Here is a 22,882-nt window from a genome sequence, read left to right on the forward strand (position 1 = left end):
GAGGCTATACGTTCATTACACTCGGGGAAGGCTCCGGGTCCAGAGGGATATTCTGGAGACTTTTATAAGGCTTTTTCTTCATTAATTATATTGCAGTTACACATAGTCCTTTTGGATACTTTCAAATTGGGTAGCTTGTCTCAATCTTTCTATGAAGCCTCTACTTCGCTTATCCTAAAGAAGAACAAGGACCCAACTGAATGCTCTTCATATAGGCCAATTTCATTACTCAATGTCGATACTAAAATCCTTTCTAAAGTTCTGGCTCATAGGATTGAAAATACCCTACCTTCTATTATTTCTGATGATCAGACTGGATTTATTAAAAACCGACATTCCTATTTTAATATACGTCGTGTATTAAATGTTATTTACTCTCTCTCTTAGGAGATATCAGAATGTGTGATATCCTTAGGTGCTGAGAAGGCCTTTGATCAGGCTGAATGGAATTATTTATTTAAAACCTTAGAAAAATTAAATTTAGGACCAGATTTTATTCAATGGATTAAATTATTTTATCTATCTCCTTCTGCTCGTGTTGTTATTAATTTTCAAAATTCCAAACCATTTAAACTTAATCATGGAACTAGACAAGACTGTCCGTTGAGCCCTTTGCTCTAGCTTTAGAACCTCTTGCCATTGCTTTTTGAGAATCTAATGATATCTGTGGTGTATTAAGGAGAGGTATTACTCACAAAATTTTGTTTTACGCTGATGATATATTGTTGTTTACCTCTAATGTTGAGGCCTCGTTTCCTTGTGTACTTTCTTTACTCACCCGTTTTAGCCATTTTTCAGAATATAAATTGAACCACATAAGAGTGAATTATTTCCTTTAAATAATTTGGAATCAATTAATACTAATCTCCCTTTTAAAGTTGTAAGGAATCAATTTACTTATTTGGGTGTAACAGTCACTAAGAATTACAAACACCTGTTTAAAGAAAACTCTTACTTTATTGAATCATGTAAAAAGGATATCATTAAATTGGTCACCTATTTCAATATCGTTGATTGGACAAATTAATTCTATTAAAATGAATATTCTACCTAAATTTGTATATCTTCTTCAGACTTTACCCGTTTTTATTCCTAAATCCTATTTTGACTTTCTCGATTCTACCTTATCCTCTTATATATGGAAAAATAAATGTCCTCATTTAAATAAAGTTCATCTTCAAAAATCTAAAAAGTCTGGAGGTTTAGCCTTACCTAATTTTAGATTTTATTGCTGGGGAGTTAATATATATCTTATGTTTTGGCTATATTATATTTATCGTGTAGATTGTCTGGTATGGGTTTCTTTAGAAGCTAACTCTGTTAGTAAATTTCTCTTCTTGGATCCTCACTTTTTTTTAAATCTGTAAGTAAACTAACTGATAATTTAATAGTTAAACATACTCTGAGGATCTGGATACAATTTAGAAAACACTTTGGTTTATTGAGATTTTCCCTTTCAAGTCCCATTTATTCTAATTCTTTTTTAAACCCTCCATGACTGATTTAGTTTTTAAAGAATGGGACAAGTTGAGTATTAAATGTTTTTGGGATCTGTTTGCTGGAGGAAACCTTTTTTCATTTGAACTATTGTCAGCTAAATACAGTTTACCCAAAACTCACTTTTTTAGATATTTACAAATCACAGACTTTTTGAGATCTCTATTATGTACATTTCCTATAAGCTCAGATAAGAACTTACGAGACATAATTTTTAGTTTGACACCTTTTCATACTGGTTCTATATCTAATACTTATGTTATGTTACTGGAGACGAAGAATGTTCCTTTCTACAAAGTTAAGAATCTCTGGGAACAAGATTTACAGAAATCAATATCTGAGGAAACTTGGAATGAAATTTTTAAACTGGTTAATACTTCATCGCTATGTGCTCATCATTCCCTCAGACAATTTAAGGTGGTACATAGAGCTCACATGACTAAGGATAAGCTATCTCATTTTTATTCGGATATATCTCCCTACTGTGACAGATGTAATAACGGAGAAGCTTCATTAATTCATATGTTTTGGACTTGTCCGAATCCTGAAAAATATTGGAAGGAAGTTTTTCAAACTTTGTCCTTACTTTTTAAAGTCAGTTTTAAGCCTAACCCTCTGATGGCCCTATTCGGTATTGTTGCAGGACAAGATATTAAGCTGAAGGCATCTGATTTACATATTTTGGCCTTTAGCTCTCTCATAGCTGGGAGGACACTTTTGTTTAAAATGGAAAGATGTTTTTCCTCCTTTTCATGCTCAATGGTTATGCGACATTATGTCATGTTTAGATTTAGAGAAGATTCATTGTTTAATTTCTGAATCTCGTCAAGACTTTCAAACAATGTGGGGACCTTTACTGAATTATTTTCAAAACCTTCAATTCGTTGTTTAAACACAGATGTTGGCTATTATTAATTTTTATTACATTAGAAGGTATTTTACCTTCTTTTTTCCTTAATGAACAGCTTCAGTCTTGGTAGGGGTTAGATTCTTTTTTTTGTATTAAATTAGTATAGTTCAATATAACTATAGATTAATTTATATGAATACGGATAATGAGGTTGTTATTATGAACAGATACAATGTAATTGGTAGATTTTAAAATCTTTTTTGACCTTTTATATACACTTTCTTGTACTCTGTATTTTTCTATGTAGAAACTAATAAAAATATTGGAAAAGAAAAATTCTAAAACAAGAGAAAATCTGCAGGTGCTGGAAATCCTGATGAAGGGTCTGGGCCCAAAATATCGACTGTTTTCTCTTTTCCATAGATGTTGCCTGACCTTCTGAGTTCCCCCAGCATTTTGTGTGTGTTGCTAAGTCAGAAATTCTTATCATGACCTGAGCAGCACAGATATTTTAAAGATGAAAACATAATTCTTGGTTACTTGAGGCACCTCTATTAACTTCATGCACCCAATTTTTTGAAAGATCTCACTATTACTGGATTGAACCAATTTTTCTGAACAAGTCAGGGGAGACAAATCTGTAATACCTTCATTTCATTAAAAATAAATAACTTCCCCAAAGCTATTACACATTTGAAACTAGATTTTTTTTTACAATTTGCAGAGCAAACAGAAACAGCTCTTTCAATGAGTATCTTTTTGTTTATTCTTAGAATGTATCTATTGTTGATAATATGAGCATTATTTCCCATTCTTAGATTACTGGTGGTGGGCCATTTTCAATAGATGCTTTCCTTGTGTATTTTTTGCAGTGGGCTTGAAAACAATTTAGATTTTTTTCAAAAAAATAGTTAAGAAACGGTTACATACAGCATGGGACTGTAGTCACGTGCTGCCCAAACTTGGTAAGAATGAGAAGTTTGTTTTTATAAAAGAATAGTAATCTTTTGCTGCCTTTTTATAAAATTCCACCAGCCTCATGGCTATTTCCATTGATATAACCTTTCATTTTCACTGGCTGTTAAATATGACTCCTGATTGTCAAAAGTGCATGGAGGGACTGGAACACATTTCAGACTCTGCATTACCAAGTTAGTAACACAACCATTTAATTACAATACTTTTTGTGATAATGTCTACAATATTAAACATTAATGCCCATGACATCCAAATCTAACCCCACAACATCACTAAACTCCGCCTCAGTTTATGAAGTCTACATGGTGCCTTTTAGACATACCAATGGAATGTTCTACCACCCATGTGTCCTACTTCATTGAATTTTCTGTGTTTCACCTTGAAATCTACATTGGTCTGGTGTACGTGAGCCCCTGCCACAATGGTAATACAATTTGTTCAGCCAGGAAGGTTTTTGTTTAGATGTTGCAATTTTGTTCACGCTCACTTTCATTCCTGACCGCAATTCAATTGCATCTCTAGCTGCTGTTTCATTTTAACTGTTCTTTTAAATGCGTGTTGTACTTCAGTTAAAAGCCATTTCTGAAAGCTCTCTTGTAAGATTCCACAAACTAAACGATCTCTCGGTACATCGTTAAGCCCATTACTGAACTGTCAATGCTAAGACAATCTCTTCAATTCAGCCACATAAATGGACTCTCCTTCCATTTGATTCCACTTATGAAACCTAAAGTGCTCGGTAATCAATAATGGTTTTGTTTCTAAATGTTACTTCTTTACATTCATGATATCAGCAAAGTTCTCTTCAGCTGGTTTGGTTGCAGCAGTCAAATGTCTAAGCAAACTGTATGCTTTTCCACCTATTGCACTCAGCAAAACTTGCACTTGTTTCTCATTGGCTACTTCATTTCCTTCAAAATGCTGCTCAATTTGTTCAGTATACATCAACTATTTATCTGTTGTGCAATCAAGTGCATCTGTCTTTCCAATGTAGGCAGCCATTTCTGTTTTTTTTTAATTTATTATTATCATCAGTATTTATGAACCTGTGAATTTCACCTGTTTTTTTTTTCAAAAAAAAACTTGAAAGTCTTTCATCTCTTGCAAAAAAAATGGGCTGTGCTTTTTTTTAAAAAAAACTTCCAAATATCTTTCTCGCCCCTTTGAAGAAAAACATGCTACGCTTCATCTCGAGTTCGTTTAAAACTTCCCTGTCACCACTGTTATATTTTGTAATTCCAAAACATAAAACTAATTGAAAGAAGAACACAGGAACCAGGGATAACTTGTGTACTTTAGTGAGGCGCATACTTATGACATGTGGTGTAATGACGTATGCCATTCACATACTTTGACATATAATCTGCAATAAATTATGTAACCAAACAAAGAATGCTTAATCAAACAATATATTTACAATATTACTGAAATATTAAATACACTACAGATATTATTTTTCTGAGCATGAATATTCCATGATTATATTTTTCCACTGTTACTTTACTCATTGCTTTAAATGTTATATACTGCATTAGCACAGGAAAATGGGAAATGAAACAACGTGTGGGACTGTGTACCTCTTTCTGTTCCTATTTCTTATCTTTTTATGGGCTCCAGCTTGCTCCTTGACAAGGAATAATTGTGCAAGCAACAAGGACTCCCACATTTTGTTTAAGTAATAAAAAAGGGCTGAAAATAACTGCAGACAAGCGGTCTACTAGATTGTGAACAAAGAAAATTGGGTATCTGACCTTGTTGTTTCATGAAACATCAGAGACAAGCATTTTCAGTCAAAGTAGAGTGGAGTTCTTCTACTGGGCTTTAGTTTCTTCTGATAACCACATGTTAACCATAGAGTAATTCAAGTTGCAAAAGACATAATCTTGATTTCTTTTAAAAATAAACTTATAAACTGCACAGCAATGACAATGATTATGTATGAATAGGAACACAGAATACATCTTTCTACAAAATATTCAAAACATCACTCCTTTAAACATTGTTCAATAAAGTGCATGAACACTGAAATGTTCCTCCATTATGAAATACATTTTCATAATGAAAAACTGCATGGAAAATTTTTCCACGCTGAATTAAAAAGATGCTTTAATCATTTAACTGTATTACATGCAAAACATTTGGGTGAGGATTTTATTAACCAGAATAATGGAGTTCAGTACTGGTTTAAATTGTATTTTAAAACCACAGAAGTATTGATTTCAATTAATCTGCATTTCAATATAAAACCAATGATCACTATTTTTATAAATAGTCTGGTTAGATATATGGCAAACATGGTCTTAATATAGTTAAGCTAATCATGAGGTTTGCAATTGGAAGCTGTGAAACTATAAAAATCTCTATACTCACAATCACTCAGAACATCATAGGCTTCTGCAATCTGTAAAAACTTTTCATTTGCACAGGGATCTGCAGTTTTATCTGGATGATACTTTAGGGCTAATTTTCGGTACCTACAAAGACAGATAGACATCCTCAACAAAATATGGTAAAAATCTCACTTTCCATCCATTTTCTGTTGAAGCCTAAGCATACAAATATAAACCTCTTCATAGCTTAGTGAAATACTATGTGCTCATGCCAACCAAAATTTACATAAACTTATTTCCAAAATAAAGATAGAGCCCATAGCACTGCTTCTAGGTGACAAAATGTGTTAATTCCCTTTTTGTTTACAGAAGGCTGAATTTTCAAATCTGTTAGTATCACACCTCATCATTCTATTTTGTTTTAATTGGAAAGCAAAATCCCATTATTAATGTAGCAAGAAACATGGAAGCACAGTATTACACTTGCCTTGTATTTCTGAACCTGAAAAAGTAGACATTTTCTTTGGGAAAAATATATTAAAGCATATTGAAGTTGGGAACTCCAAGATTCAAAATTGTTTATTGCTGATCTTCAGTACACGAATGTAAAGGAGAACAAAATTGTTGTTACTCCAGATAAAATGCGGCATAAAATACACAATAAGAATAAAAAGCAATAAAAATACAAAAAACAATAAATATGAATGTAAAAGCAATGCTATAAAACTATTTACAAGTAACAGTTATATTCATAGACTGACTCTATGTACATAACGTGGAGCTAAGTGATAAGTATGAGTTAATGGTAGGGGTGGTCTCTCTATCGCCATTACATCGCTGGCATTTAGGGCACCAGTGAAGATCCTCCACCCCTGGCAGTGTTCAGGGCTTCCTTCATCATGACAGTAGCTCAGTTTTCACCGTCCATCATGCAAGTTCCGGGTAGAGAGTCGGGAATACTGTGGCTCTCAGATGTGGAAGGATTCTTCATTGCTATTTCCATAAAACAGTTTTGTTTTGTTCTACTTCCTGAGCCGAAAACCTGAACCTGGAGGATGATGGACCACTCTTAGTCTGGGCTCTACCCTTTGACTTATTTGGCATGGGTGACCCTACCCATAAAGCCCTGACTCCACCTACTAAAGCTCAATGAGTCATTGAGGCACACGAGCCCCCAAACCCTACAACACATTTGTGGTCCTCCTGAAGGAGTGGGGGTGGTAGGCTGGGTTAATAGCTAGAGGTGTTAATTGCTTGACTATTGACAGACTTAAGGTATTTTAAATGGAAATGAACAATGAAAAGAATAATTTGTAGAGGGATCTGAAAGCAAAAATGCAATGAAGCCTAAGACCGTGACATTCGGAGAATGGTGCATCCTCAGGCGAGTCTACCCACAAGCACGTAAAACAGGAATGCAATTCATATCACCTTGCACAATTCAATGGATAAAAAATGAATAGAATGAATCACAGAAGAAATCAGTAATGTCCACTATCGCTCAATATATTCAATAAGTATAGACAAAGGAATTGTAGAGCACATCTCAATAAAGATCAATATTGAGCCAGCTTCCAGTTGCTTCATCTGAACTGTAAAGAACACATTGTCAAAGCCTTACAAGATCAATGAAAATAATGGAATGGGCCTCCCATGGGCCTTCCAGTGTTTCATAGACTTGGCTAACACCAGCACGTGCACACTATGGATTCCTTAAGAAGGGAAAATACTGTCTGCACCTTGCTGAGAGCTCCCTTGGGTTTCTAGAGCAACTGTACCCACATATACCATGGCAACCATGAACACACATGACCCTTCAGTTCACATAACACAACTTTTGGAGCAGTGAGCGGTAATTCTGAGACTAATGTGCCAGTAGCAGAGAAAATATTGATTTTCATCAACATCATTTATACATAGATGACACTCCAGAAACATTGTGAAATGTTGGTGGCAGCCATGGACATTTGTCAAATGTACTATTTGGTCAATACTTGCACCGCAAAATTAGCTTGAATTTAATTAGTCATCAAAGAAACTTGTGCATATTACAAAATGCGTGCACTTAAATGGGATATTGAGGGCAAGTAGCAAGTTGGTGGAGGAACTGAATAATTTTTCAACACACACACACCATAGGTTCTCAGTAATTGTATGGATATGCAAAGGTACCTTCATGCAAGATAAGAGATAAAAAGCGACAAGGCAAAAGGAATACGTAATAAATGCACATTTTTAAAGAATCTGTGTTATGCTAATTTTTGTGGTTGTCACTCTTTAAAAATCATCTTTCACACCCCTTCAGAATATCCCACTGCTCTCTACAGCCAAAGTAGTACTTCAGAATTGCTGTCAATTTTTATATAATGTGTACAACATTTTAAAGTCCAATGGTCGATAATATTATAATCAGCAAGCAGCTTTTGGAGGGAAAGAATTGGCCATACACTCCCGTTCCATCTTGAAACATCTCAGGAGCTTCTACATAGTTGTCGAACAAACCCATACATTTTATTTTAAACTCACGCTTTTTTAATATCCGCGTCTGTTGCATTTCTAATAATGCCCAGGATGCTGTAGTAATCCTGACCCATCTTCACTCTTTAGCAGTTTTTACACTTGAATGATGTTGGCTTTCTCACTTCTGTTTGCTTCCCGGCGGACCTCCGTTGCTGCGGCAACGGGTTGACCTGAAAGAGGACTACGTGAGATCGGAACCATGGTAACCGATACAAGACCTTCTGGGAATTGTAGTGCTATACAAGACCATTCTTTTTAATTTTTTTTCTGTCCGTTTTTATCTTTTTCTTAATATTTTATGAAATATTTTATAAAATTTGTTAGCAAACAGTTAAGTTAATGTTTCATTATTTTGGTTACCTTTAAAAATGCCTTCTTCAGGTAAACAGTACTTCAAGTACTCAGCATTCCACAAATTCCACATTCTAACATCTAAAACAAAGGTCTTTTTTTAATTTTTGATTCAGCTTTGATATTGATTCTTCAAGTTAATTTGGTCTTCTTCATTTTGTCTGTTAAAATGTGCGGTTCCTAAGCAATAATCAAATGGTACAGTGTCTAAAAGCAATATGAATACAATAAAATGGTGGGGTCGGGTGGGGGAAGTGGGTGAGCAGGTCCATCAGCTTCCATGGAAAGAGAAAAAAAGAGTTAACTGTTTCAGATCAGAGGCTCCTTAGAAAAAAACAGAACACTTAGTTGTTCTATTGCAATTTTTTATTTATTTTTATCCTGCCATTTAGGTAGAGTCTTAACCACTAGGTTGAGCAATACACACACATTGCTGGGGGACCTCAGGAGGTCAGGCAGCATCATGGAGTGAAATGTCTAGTCAACATTTCAAACTGAGATTCTTCATCAAAACTGGAAAGGAAGAGAGCAGAAGCCAGTATTAAATGGAAGGGGGAGGGGAGGAGCTCAATCTGGCAGGAAATAGACAAAAGGAGAAGATAGGTGGGTAAGGGGGGGGGGTGTGAATGAAAGCTAATGACGTGAGAAGCTAGGAGGCGATAGATGCAAGAAACAAATGGTTGAAGAAGGAATCTGATGGGAAAGACATTAGGCTATGGAATAAAGGAAAGGCGGTGGGGAGCTAGAGAGAGCTAATGTGCAGGATATGAGGGTGAAGGAGAGTATGAGAAGTGGTGAGGAGGATACTGGAATGGAGGAAAAAAACATGGGTGGAGAGGAAAGCAAGATGTGTGTGGTTTTTAGAAGTTAGAGAAATTGATGATGGAAACTACCAAGATGGAATATGAGGTGTTTCTCCTCCAACTTGTGTCTGGCTTCATTGTGGCTGTAGAGGAGGCTGTTGGCGTAGGAATGGGAAGTGGAATTATGGAATTGAAATGGGTTCCCACCGAGTGATCCTGGCCTAAGCAGCAGATGGAGTAAAGATGCTTTCTCCCACCTTCATGAACTCTCATCACCTCCCTCCCATCACCGTCCTCCCAGTCTTGACTATTCAGAAAAAAGGAAAATGCACCCAGAGATACAGTACATGGAAGTCTTGCAAACTTGGCAGAGGAAGCACATCACCACTGTCTATCACCTTCCTATCCCGTCACACTCCATCGACCCTTCAGTGGCTAATTCTGCAGATCCTGCAGTGACTGCATTAGAATTCTCAGAGGTAGAATAACAATTTCCACCTCAAATTAAACACCACATTCAAGAAAAAAAACAGCTCTTTTTATCCAATGAATATCATATATTGCAGCTGGCAGACTTAAGGAGAATAATCTTCACTGTGAACAATTGAATAACCTATTTTGGTGTTTGTATAAAGCTCTTCATAATTACCTTTCTAATTTGGTTTAGTATGCAAACAAATTGAATTGTTAGTGCCCAATATTTTATCACTCTCTGGTGCCTCATTCGTTGACAATTGTGTGGATATATCTTTGACTGACAGGGAGGAAGGATGACACCATAACAGGACCAATTGATTATGGGATAATGTTCCGGATTTATCATTAACAACCTTGTTTTCCCGCCAGTTTTGCAAAGAGCAAAAATAAAACCCTTTCTAGTCTTCCCAGTCTGTTGCTTTATCTTCTATTTTCCAAAATTTTGGAACTTTCTCTGCTGTGCCAATATTCTGGGCTTCTTCAAAACTGTAAGTGTGCTTTCAGTAGGTCAGCTGTCCCCTTTCAGTGCACCAACGTGACATTTTCAACACTGAAAGTACAACTGTCCTGGACCCATCAGGTAAATATAATTGCATAGAAAGGACAACAATGCCTCTACTTCCTCAGGAGTCTGCAAAGATTCAGCATAGCATCAAAAACCTTGACAAACCTCTTTAGGTGTATGGTGGAAAGTGTGCTGATCAGCTGCATTACAGCCTGGTACAGGTGTACCAATACCTTTGAGTAGAAAATCCTACAAAACGTAGTGGATTTGGCCCAGTACATCATGGGTAAAACCCTCCCAACCATTGAAAGCATCTACATGAAATGTTGCAGTAGGAAAGCAGCATCCATTGTCAAAGATCCTCACCACCAATGCTCTTCTCTCGCTGCTGCCACCAGGTGCACTACTAGGTTCAAAAACAGTTACCACCCCTCAACCATCAGACTCTTGAACAGAGGGAGATAGCTACACTCATTTCAGGACTCTTTTATCTTGTTACTTCATGCTCGTTATTTATTTAAATTCGCATTTGCACAGTTTGTTGTCCATTGATCCTGTTTACAGTTATTGTTCCATAGATTTGCTAAGTATGCCCACAAAAAAAGAATCTCAGGGTTGTATGTGGTGGCACGTACGTACTCTGATACTTTGACTTTAGTGTGTGAATTGACTGATCACTGAGTAATCTCTTACGTACAAGCTTGAGACATTGTACACCCTGCATCAAGCCTGCTTTTGAAGTCATTTGAGCGAATCTACGAAGCAGCTTTGCAAATCAACTTTGTTGCAGATGGATAGCATATGACATAGAATGGCTGCTTGCTTTGCATCAGTCTCTTTGTAAAAACAGTATCTGCGCACAGCAAAAGGTTAGAAACAGGCCTTACAGCCCACTACATCCATGCTGGCCATCAAATATCCATCTAAGCAAAACTGATTTTCCAGGATTTGGTCCATACCCATCTGTCCCTTTATGATTCAAATGCTTTTTTAGAATCTTGTTAAGTGTCTGTCCCTCCACCTCAGGTGGTACTTTCCAGATTCAAAATATTGTCTGGGTAAAAAACAAAATCCTTAGTTTCTTCTGAATCTTTTATCCCTTACCTTAAACCTATAACCTCTAGTTCTGATCACTCTACTAAGTTAGAGTTTTCACAGGAATTTGTAATGAATACTCAGTATACCCATTGTCTTGCTATAAGAACATGTTGCATACCTGATGCACCATCAATAACTCACTCTGAGACGTAAAGGCGAGATAGCGGCTTCTATTGACTGGAAGAAGGAACAAGCAGTGGTTGACCACCATACTACATCCTGGAGACTGAGACGCCGGGCTCAGGCCTTGATCGCCTTTATATAGGGGTCTGTGGGAGGAGCCACAGGAGCAGTCAGCAGGGGGTGTGTCCAGACGGGTATGTGTAGTTCACCACAATACCTGGACATCAAATGGAGAACTTCTACCTATCAATGTTGGAGTTCTTACGAAGAAAATCACAGCTGTGACGAATGGAGCTGGTCCAGCAACCCTGAATAATTTACATTCTATTTCGTTTTAATGGAACTGGCACACAGCAAATGGTTACCATGTTTGAAGAAACATTATTCTAAATCTTTCTAATTAAAACCTAATTTTGTTAATCCCTTTAGGAAAAAGGACTGTAATTACTATGCAGAAATTAGTGAAACGTTTCTCCCTGGTTGCTAGATACAATACTTAAAATATTGCACCATTTTAGTCAGAGTGTTAGAGAATCATAGGATTGTAGAGTACAGAAATGAGACAATTAGCCCACCATACCCATGCCAAATCTTCTGGCCACATTAGATTTGTATATTTCTATGATCTGCCTATTCAACTGCCTGTCTGAATGTCTCTTGGTGATTGTATCTGATTCTACCATCTCTTCTGCCACAGAAATCCAGATATCAACCACTCTATGAAAAAAATAACTCTTAAATCTTTTAAAAAAATTATTTCCTCTCAATTTAGACCTATACCCTCTTCTTTTTGATGTCATTACCATGCCATCTATGCCTCCTATAATTTCATATCCCTAACAAGATACTCCTCAGCCTCTTTCACTCCATGGAAAGCAATTTCAAACTATCCAGTCTTTCCCAATCTTTAAGGTCCTCCATCCCAGGTCGCATCCCAGTGAATCTCCTCTGAACTTGGTCGGTTGCAACCCATCCTTTCTATAGTGTGGTGACCAGAACTGGACACAGTGCTCCAAGTGCAGTCTTCATCGGTGGATAGAGGAATAAGGGGTGTTAGCTACAATTGCTAAGCTCAGTGTTAATTCTCCAGGACTGCAGTGTTACCCAGGTGGGGAGTAATATACTGTAGGTGCTGGAATCTGAAGCAAAAACAGTTGTTGGGAGAACTCGGTAGGCCAAGTAGCATTCGTGGAGACGAAGGGATGGTCTATTGAATTCAAGATGCTGAAGGAACTCAGTATGTGAGCCAGCATTTTGTGTTTTGCTCAAGATTTCAAGCATTTGAGAATTTCTTGTGTTTATTGCATTCGATGCTCATAATGTAGCCTCCTCTATATTCGCAAGACCAGCTTAGACTAGGTAACTGTTTTGCAGAGCACGTACCCTCGCTCTGTATTGGCAAGCTTGTGCTTCCATGTCTTGGTCATTTCATCTGCCTTTTCCATTCACACTGATCTTCCTGGGGGAAGGGGAAGGAGTAGAAGCAGGCAGGTGATAGGTGATTCCAGCTGAGATGAGCAAGGTAGGTAGATGGGGGAGGGGAGAAACTGGAAGTGATAAGAGGTGAGATCAAGATTAAGATCGTTTAATGTAATTTCCAGTATATAAGTGTAAAGGAGAAATAATTAATTGTTACTCAGGTTCCAAAGCAGCACACAAAAAATCCCAACAAGATAAAGAGCACAATAATAATCCTCCCTCAATGTCCAAAATACAAAAGAGCTGATTGTGGATTATGGAAGGAATAGAGACAAGCTTGTCCCAATCAGTATTGATGGGACTGCATTTGAGAGGGTGAGTAGTTTCAAGTTCCTAGGTATACACATCACTGAAGATCTCACCTGGACTGTACACACTGGCTTTGTGGCAGAAGAAGCACAGCAGTGTCTCTTCCATCTTCCACTGAAGAATTTCATCATGAGCCCCCAAATCCTCAAGACCTTCTACAGGGGCACCATTAAGAGCATCCTGACTGGCTTTATCATCACCTGGTATGGAAACTGCACCAACCTTGATCTCTGGGAACTGCAGAGAGTGGTACACACAGCCCAGTACATCTGTGGATGTGAATGTCCCTCCACTGAGGACATTTACAGCAGCAGGTGCATAAAGAAGGCCAGGAAGATCATTGGAAACACTAGTCACCCCAACCATAAACTTTTTCAGCTGCTCCCATCTGGCAAACGCTGCTCCATAAGCAGGGTGGGTGGAATCTTTCATAATATTGCTGGTCCTTTTCTTGATGGGAGATAAGCCAGTGATGCATTGGGCATTTTTGATTATCCTTTCTGGAGCTTTCTTGTCTGCCAGTGTGCAATGATGCAGCATGTTAAAATGCTCTCTACTGGCCTTCTGCAGCATGGCCTGAGTGTTGATGTGCATAGTCCAGCTCTCTTCAGCCTTCTCAGTAAGTAGAGGCATCCTCTTGACAAAATTAAAACTGCCTGGGAGCAAGATTTAAATTTTTCAATGTCAGAGGAGGTATGGGATGAAGTCCTCCATTAGTCAACTCAACCTCTTTGTGTGCCCGCCACTGTCTGTTACAGTTCAAGGTCGTACAGAGGGCCTATATGTCTAAAACTAAATTATCTCGCATTTACCCAGATGTTAATCCCTGTTGTGACAAATGCAAAAGGGGCAAAGCTTCCCTTATCCATATGTACTGGACATGCCCTAGCTTGGAAAAATACTGGAAAGATGTCTACCAAACACTATCCCAAATACTTAGTACAATCTGGAACCTCATCCTTCTGTTCCTTTTCTCAGTACCTCCGGAGAGGAAGACATGCGCCTAAGTCTGACCAAAATGTTGCATACTGTCTTCTGCCTCTCTTTTGGCCAGGCGCGCAGTCTTGCTCAGGTGGGGGGATGCTGCCCCACCCACTCATGCTCAGTAGCTTAGGGATATCATGTCCAGTCTATACCTTGAGAAGATCCACTACTCAATCCTCAATTTGGACATGACGTTCCAAAAGGTGTGGGGACCCTCTCTTGAATATTTTCAAAAGTCCCAGCTAGACTAACGGTCCATTCTCTCTCTCTTTCCTCAGTACATAAATCCCTGATCTCCAGCATTTTCTGGTAAAATTCTTCAGACTAGATTTGTTATCATACAACAGCCAATACACCTTCTCTATACCAATGCAGCTCTGTGGGGACAAAGGTTCTATTTAACCCTTTTTGCTAATGCATTGATGGCTTGGAGTTGGGGACTGGGAGGGGTGGGGCGATAATCAAAGCATGATTGTACTATGGGTGCATCTCTTTCATAAATGTGAATTGTACATTTGTTATGCACTGCACAATTTTCCTTTACACTATGTTCTCTTTATTTAAAAAAAACAATAAAAATATTATCAAAAAAAAGGTAGAGGCATTGGTGAGCTGTCCTGACTGCGTAGAATGTTCTTGTGCAAGGTGTGCATTTCCAGGAGTCTGCAACTCCTCATAGTTTCCACTGTTGTGCCTTCAATGTAATGAGGGGTGCGAGTTCTCCTAAATTTGATAACCATCTCCTTTGTCTTATTACTTGCCTAACACCAGGCCTCAAGCTCTTCTACCTCCCCTCTGTAGAATGTCTTATTGTTGTGGGTGATGAATCCCACAATTGTCATTTGCAAACTTGACAACATGATTACTCGGATGTTTGATTGTGCAGTCATGTGTGAGCAGAGTGTACAACAATGGGCTCAGCACACAGCCCTAGGGGCACCCACATTGAGGATGATGGAGAGGGAGGAGTGGTTGTGTATCCTGACTATCTGAGGTCTGTTGTTGGTTAGGAAGTCCAACACCCAGTTGCGCAGTGGTGTATTTAAACTGAGGAGTAGGAGTTTGTTCACCAGGTTCTGTGGGAGAGTAGTATTGAATGACAAACTGAAATCCAGAATCAGCATTCTGACATAATTGCCCTTGTTTTCTAGGTGAATGACAGATGCTATGGTATCCGTCACAGAGGAGTAAACATATTAGGTAAACATATTAGTGAGCGTCCAGTGTTACAGGAATGGGGTTTTTGATATATGCCATTACCAGCCATTAATGATGATTGGCATCATTTGTTCTGAATATGTAGAGTTTTTTTGGTACAGGGATGATGGTGGCTGATTTGAAGCATGTGGAGACACCAGCCTGGGTAGATGAAGTGTTGAAGATGTCTGAAGACATCAGTGAGCTGGTGTGCAAACTTTCTGCGTACTCAGACTGGAATGTTGTCTGGCCTGGCCACGTTATAGGGTTTGACTCTCTGCAAGAGTCCTCACATCAGTTGCTGATACAGATAGTGGCTGCTCACCTGGGAGTGGTGTAGCCTTCATGGACAGCATTGCATTGCATGCCCTGAAGTGTGCAGAAAGTTGTTTAGAGCAGGAGGCGTCATTTTTACAGTAGATGCTGTTTTTACTTGCGGAGTCAGTAATGCCCTTGATGCCCAGCCACATATGCCAGGGTTTGTTCCTGAAGTTTTTTGTACATTGGTAGTCTTTGCCCTGTTGATCCCCAAGGTGAGGTTGCTCCTGGCTGCTCCGTGACTGAAAAAGGACTGAAGAAGGAATCTTGTAGGAGTGGACACTGGTCAAAGAATCAGGAGAAGGTGGGTAGAACAGAGGGAGGTGATGGGCAGGTCATAAGGGCAGGGGAGAAGCCCACCAGAATGAGGGAATACAAACAGGATGAAAGGAGACAGATGGAAATTGGTACCAGAAGTTAGAGAAATTGATGTTCATGCCATTAGGTTGGAGACTACCAAGATGGAATATGAGGTGCATCTGGCCTCATCACAGCAGTATAGAAGACAGACATATTACTGTGGGAATGCAGACTGGAATTGAAATAGGTGCCACCAGGAGATCCTGGCTGTTGTACTGAACAGAGCAAAGGTATTCAATGGAGCAGTCCCCCAATCTACAATGGGACTCAGCAATGTAGAGGCCGCACTGTGAGCTTTTGATGAAAGGTCCTGGTCCTAAATATTGGCTTTTTATTTCACTCCATAGATGCTGCCTGACCAGCTCAGTTCCTCCAGCATTTTGCCTGTGTTGCTCAAGATTTCCAGTATCGGCAGAATCTCTTCTGTCACCAACACAAGTTTAACAGGGCAAATGCCATCCTCTGCGTTCAAAGGAAATATGAAAGATTATGACTTAAAGTACAGGGAAGCTCAGCATTGCCCTCAGATTGAACTTCTTCAATATAGTTGCCTACTCTGCATTTGGCTTCTCCAGTGTCAAAGAGGTCACAGTGTGAATACTGAATGCAATGCACTAAATGTGAACCAGTAGCTTTGGGTAGATGGGTCAACACCTCATCAAGGAAAAGGAAAACTCTTCATCACAAACCACTGCTGCCTTGTGGCTATACCCACTCACGAGGAAGGCTTTGGGAGTAAACCCTGAGGGGAAAAACCCGGAGCTGGAGTCCTTAAGGCAGTCCTACAGTGAGTTCGATGTTGACTGGCAACTCCTGTGACGCTGCTGGTACTAAACTGTATCAGTCTCTGCCATTCCTTTGGGTTCAGCAGCTGTGTGGAGAGGGAGAGCTTGCCACATGGGCAGCTTGCTCTCCAAATCATACTGCCCAGGCTTGCGTATCTAGACAGCGAAGACTCAATATTCATGACCAATTCTAACTGACGGTCAGAGGTACTACAAATGATAAAATTGCATGGTAAAGCGAATAGTTGGTGGAAAAAACCCCAGAAAATTCTGGATATACTCAACAGATCAGACAGTATCTGAATAGGGGGTCTAGGTCCATAGATGCCTCAAAGTTGCCGTGCAAGTTGATAGGGTGGTTAAGAATGGGTATGATACAGTGGCCTACATTAATCAGAAAATTGAGTTCAAGAGCCACAAGTTAATGTTGGAGCTCTATAAAACTGGTTGGACCACACTTGAAATATTGCATTCAGTTCTCGTTAACTCATTCATTACATGAAGAATGTGGAAGCTTTAAAGAGGGTAGAGGAGATTTATCAGGATTCATCCTGGATTACAGAATATTTCTTACGAGGCATGCTTGATTGAGCTAGGGCTTTTCCCTTTGAGGTAAAGGAGGATGTAAGGTGACTTGATAAGAGATATACAAGATAATACGAGGCATAGACAACATGGACAACTAGCACCTTTTTGTCAGTGAGGAAATGGCTAATAAAGGGGATATATTTTTAAGGTGATTGGAGGAAGGTATAGGAGAGATGTCAGAGGTAGGTTTTTTTTACAGAGAGTGATCAGTGCATGGAATGCATTGTCAAGAGTGGTGGTAGGGGAATAAATGTTAGGGAGATTTAAAAGATGCTTACATAGGCACATAGATGAAAGTAAAAAAGAGGGCTATGTGGAAGGGATGGGCTACATTGACATTAGGGTAGACTGAAGGGCTGTACTGTGCTTACTGTTCTGTTTTATCTGTGAAAAGAGAAAGAGTTAACATTAACTCTGTCTTTATTTCAGATTTCCAGCATCTTCATCTTCTTGATTTCCATTTAAGAATAGTTTGTGGAGTTGATAAGAGTAGATATTAACCCAAATGTTCAGTATTTATCTTTAAATCAATATAGATAAATGAAAAGTATCACCTTATTTTTAATTATCTTGTGGGTTTTTATTTTTTAACCCTAATTAGCAAAAAGTGGCCTTTCTAAACTGCTGCCATCCTTGGGGCAAATATACCCCCACTGTACTGTTTGGTTGGAAATTCCAATAATTAGTCACAATGACTATGAAAGAACACAATATATTTTCAAGTCCACAGCATACAACTTAGACCACAGACCGTAAAACATAGGAGCTGAATTAAGCTATTTGGTCCATTGAGTCTGCTCTACCATTCGATCATTTCTAATTTATTATCCCTCTTAACCCTTTTCTCCTGCCTTCTCTCTATATCCTCTGATACCCTTACGAATCAAGTACACATCAACCTCTGCTTTAAATATACCCAATGACTTGCTCTCCAAAGCCATCTAAAGCAATGAATTCCACAGGTTCTCCATCTTCTGATAGAAAGTCTTCATCATCGCTGTTCTGAAGAGATGTCCTTTTATTTTGTGGCAGTACCCTCTGGTCCTGGATGGTGTAGAGGTTTCCACTAATGGAAACATCCTCTCTGCGTCCACTCTATCTAGGGGAAAGTTGAAGGGGAACTTGCAGTGAGAAGGTTCCCATGGAACTGCCACCCTGGTTCCTTCAGTTAACAGATGTGGCAGGTTTGAGATGCCCTGAAGAACCCTTTTGAGATGACCTACAATGCATTTTGGAAATGCTGTGCACTGTTCAACAAGGAAAGGCATTCCTGTTTCCTGTGCATTGCACATACAGTACAAAATACTGCTGGCCATGAAGAAAACCAGAATTCATTTTATTATTGTTTTTTATTTAGAGATACAGTACTGTGACAGGTCTTTCTCACCCAATGAGCTCACGCTGCTCAATTACACCCATGTAACCAATTAACCTACTAACCTGTACGTCTTTGAAATGTGGGAGGAATTCAGAGTAACTGTAAGAAACATGTGGTTATGGGGAGAACACACAAGCTCCTTACAGATGTTGGCAGAATTGAACCTGAGTTGCTGGCACCCTAATAGCATTAACACTAACCACTATGCTATCATGCTGCCCACATTTACTTGAAATGTCTAAAAATATAAAAGGATTGGGGAATTGCTTGTATAATCAGCAAATTATGGGTGATCTGCAAGACATAATCACAGGTCAAAATTAAAGATATTGAGAAATGTACAAAAACAATCCTAGCCAACTTAAAATTTTAGCATGACTGGAAATTATTTTTTTAAAAAGAGGAAACAAAAGTGTATTTATTGCCTTAGATACTTTTCTCAAACTGCATTGAACTGAACTCCATTGTGTATTCATAGAACTCAATTTAATAGAAACTATAATATGATTTTATCATACGATTAAAATCACTCTAAATAATGCAACGTAATTACCACAAAGCAGCTGCTTCATTTATTTTTTTTTCTGTGTATTTTGTCTTCTATTTGCTGATGCAGGCAATATAGAGCAAATCACAGAGACTGTATTATAACCTACAGAGCTAAGCTCTGAATTGCTTTTAACTAAAAAAAAGTTTTGTTTCATAAAAACAGTAGACGAAAGGCAAAGTGAGACTGCAGTTATCCAATACTCTCTCCCAAAAACAATGCTTTAAAGGGTTCAGAAATTCTGTAGTTGGTACTTCCGAACAACACTGTCCCTGGAGCATGTGTAGGCAAACCTTTCCCTCACAACAACCTGAAATGAGATAAATACAGGTTAGGGCATTGAGCAATGGGTCAGCAAATGGAAAACGTTCTAGCACAAATTTTCATATAACACGAACTTCTGAGACATTTATAATTCTTAGTGCTGTGCATAAAATGATATATTATTGATTACAGTGTGGGATTCAACTGATTACATTTTCCAACCATTCATAATCATGAATGGAAAAACTAGCTCACAAATTAATTTTTTATGATATTCAAGCCAAACACAATAAGCCACCATTACTTTAGTTACCTTGTATATGGGGTCACAGTCAGGCCCTGTAAATTCAATGACATAATCTTGATCCTGCTGAATAATATAACAACTTCCATCACCTGAAAGAATAAGGCAGTTTTAAATGAGTTATTTTCAAATATTTGGCTGTAGTTTAGGTCTGCAACAGTTTCAGCAGAACTCGCTGATTACTATGAACCCATTTTCTTCTAGAGAAAGTAAAAATATTTCGACACACACCAAATGCTGGAGGAGCTCAGCAGGCCAGGCAACATCTATGGAAAGGAGTACAGTCAATGTTTTGTGCTGAGATCCTTCACGAGTCCTGATAAAAGGTCTCGGCCTGAAACATCAACAGTTTATTCTTTTCCATATATACTGCCTGGTCTGCTGAGTTCCTCTAGCATTTGTTGTGTGTTGCTTGGAGTTCCAGTGTCTACAGATTTTCTCTTGTTTGTTAAAAATATCATAATTCCAATTCTTGTGAAAATTTGTTTTCTCCATTAAGTATGCTAATTTCTGCCTGGGGTACAGATTCTCTGTTGCAAGAAATATTCTGGCATTTCACCTAAGCAACATTTTTTTAAAATGAATTAAGTCTAATAACTGAGTGTCAATAAACTTTCTAAGTTGAGAGGGTTTGCATGGGTGTAAGACTAATTGCACAAAATTTCAGTCCTCAGCAAAAATATATAGAAAACATATGAATCCTGGAAGATCACACTTGTCTTCTTTTCCCCAATTTCCACAATTTTCCCAATTTTTATTATGATTTCACAAGAAGCAGAATGCATGAAATTGACTCCAGTGAAATGACTTTCAAGGAAAGTCATTGTGTTTTTCTGTAATAAATAGAGTTTTGGACTTCAGGGAATCATAGAATACAAAAATCAGAAAGCCAAGTGAACTGAGACAAAATGGTAAATCAGCCATGATCTTTCGAAAGGCAAAATATGTATGACAGATTAAAGAGCAGTTTAACATTTGGTGCGATGTGGATGTCATTAGCAATGCCAGCATTTATTGTCAATTCCTCATGTCACTTCAGTTGAGTGGCTGAATATAATTTCACAGGTAGCTAACCTTGATGGTTCTGGGATCACAAATAGACCACTCTAGGTAAGGGCAGCAGGTTCCACATCAATGGGACCAGTGAACCAGAAAGGTTTTTAACAACAGCCTGGTAGCTTCATGGTCACCATTACTCGTAAGTCTATTATTTACTTACTTCAGTTTAGGTAGGTGAATATTTTGGGAATAGTGTCCACAATTCATTATGTCATAAGATGGTTATAAGAATAAAATTGAATCTTGCAGGAAGATTTTAACTTGGGACAAAATAGGACAGGAAAGACAAGACAAGATAGGAGCTAAGAGCAAGTACTGTTGGACAAGTTCATGTCTGACATGCGGGAGCTATTTAACAACAGCTGATCAGTGTTCAGGTATGGAATTTCTGAATTCCTGAGGAGGAATTTTTTTTAGCCAGAGAATGGTGAATCTATGGAATTTGTTGTCACAGGCAGCTGCGGAGGCCAAGTCATTAGGCAGAGGTTGGTAGATTCTTGATTGTTCAGGGCATTAGGGATATGGGGATGATTGGGGCTGAGAGGAAAATTGGATCAGTCATGATGAAATGGCAGAGTAGACTTGATCAGCCAAATTCTGCTCCTACATCTTATGGTCTTATAAGTCCCCAGGGCCTGATGGCATAAATCCCAGAATACTAAATGAAGAAGTTGGGACATTACTGGGATTTGGACAAAGATCTTTGTGACTTCACTTGTAGCAAGTAAGGTCCCAAAGGACTGGCAAGTAGCAAATGTTTCATCTTTGTTCAAAAAAGGAAACTGGCTAATAATTACCTAGTGAACCTCACATCAGTGAAAAGGAAGCTCTTGGAAAAGATATTCAAGGATGGTATTTATGCACATTTGGGAAGGCACATCTTGCTTAGGGACAGTCTGCATAGCTTTGTGCAGGGCAGGTCATGCCTTAACAGACTTGACCGAGTTTTTTTAAAGAGATTACAAAGGAGCTTGATGAGAGTAAAGCTGTGGATATTATCTACATGGACTTTAGTGTAACGCCCTGATAAAGGTTTCACTGCTAATGTAATGGTCTTTCTGTAGAAGCAGAATTTGAGTTATGGTTAGAGATAACAGGTGCTTTGGAATGTGAGCCGTCCAATTAGGGGAGTGGGTTTTCTTTTTGTGTGCCTGACACTGGTGTGAGCTGGGGTCTTTCATCTGGCAGGAGATGCTGGAGAGAACCGGTTGTAGGATTCTACCCAGTGGGGGACTGTGATTTGATGGAGCAAGGTGTGGAGGTCTACTGAGGTTCTGTGAATATGACTTTTGGAAGAGTTGAGTTCCAACTGGTGCACACTTGACTATTTAATTATAATGGACCCTTTTTGTTTTTTTCTTTACCAACCCTTTAGTTAAGTTAGCATTTATAAATATAATTCCTTTAATCATATGCAGTGTGCTGTCTGTTATTTCTTGGCATCAAGTTGTAACAGCATAGCAAATTATATAGCATTCACACAAACCGGGGTTTGGGGTGGGAGAGCCGTCCCAATCTCACAGATTTGGTGGGACCAGAGTGTGTATTCCCTAGATGTACACAGCCCAAGGAAACCGGGATTTAGTTATTATCCTTCACCCATCAGGTCTTTGAACCAGAGGGGATAATTTCACTCAACTTCACTCCCCCCTTCAATGAAATGTTCCCACAAGGTCTCCCTTTCAAGGACTTTTCATCTCATGTTTTTAATATTTATTTATTATTTCTCTTTTTATTCTTTTCTTTTTGTATTTGCAAAGCTCACTGTCTTTTGCACA

The 22,882-nt window shown here is 38.5% G+C and overlaps 2 protein-coding genes across 4 annotated transcripts in view; both read right to left on the reverse strand.

Annotated features, from left to right (window-relative positions):
- dnajb13 (DnaJ heat shock protein family (Hsp40) member B13) overlaps positions 1-8,321 on the reverse strand; it is a 65,175-nt gene extending 56,854 nt beyond the window's left edge. The window contains exons 1-2 of one of the 2 annotated variants that reach the window (XM_059963940.1): positions 8,182-8,249; positions 5,696-5,799 (exon numbers count right to left, since the gene is read on the reverse strand). In XM_059963940.1, the coding sequence (XP_059819923.1) occupies positions 5,696-5,799; positions 8,182-8,249 (172 nt within the window). Of the gene's footprint in view, positions 1-5,695; positions 5,800-8,181 lie in introns of both variants that reach the window. The other variant, XM_059963939.1, reaches the window with a different exon arrangement.
- Positions 8,322-19,479: 11,158 nt separating this feature from the next.
- The window catches only part of LOC132391132 (proteasomal ATPase-associated factor 1-like), a 32,629-nt gene continuing 29,226 nt past the window's right edge, over positions 19,480-22,882 (reverse strand). For both annotated transcript variants that reach the window (XM_059963942.1, XM_059963941.1), the window contains exons 11-12: positions 20,055-20,137; positions 19,480-19,787 (exon numbers count right to left, since the gene is read on the reverse strand). In XM_059963942.1, the coding sequence (XP_059819925.1) occupies positions 19,710-19,787; positions 20,055-20,137 (161 nt within the window). In that variant the 3' untranslated portion in view covers positions 19,480-19,709. The remainder of the gene's footprint in view (positions 19,788-20,054; positions 20,138-22,882) is intronic.

The sequence above is a fragment of the Hypanus sabinus genome, chromosome 3, assembly GCF_030144855.1.
Source record: "Hypanus sabinus isolate sHypSab1 chromosome 3, sHypSab1.hap1, whole genome shotgun sequence".
NCBI lineage: Eukaryota > Metazoa > Chordata > Chondrichthyes > Myliobatiformes > Dasyatidae > Hypanus > Hypanus sabinus.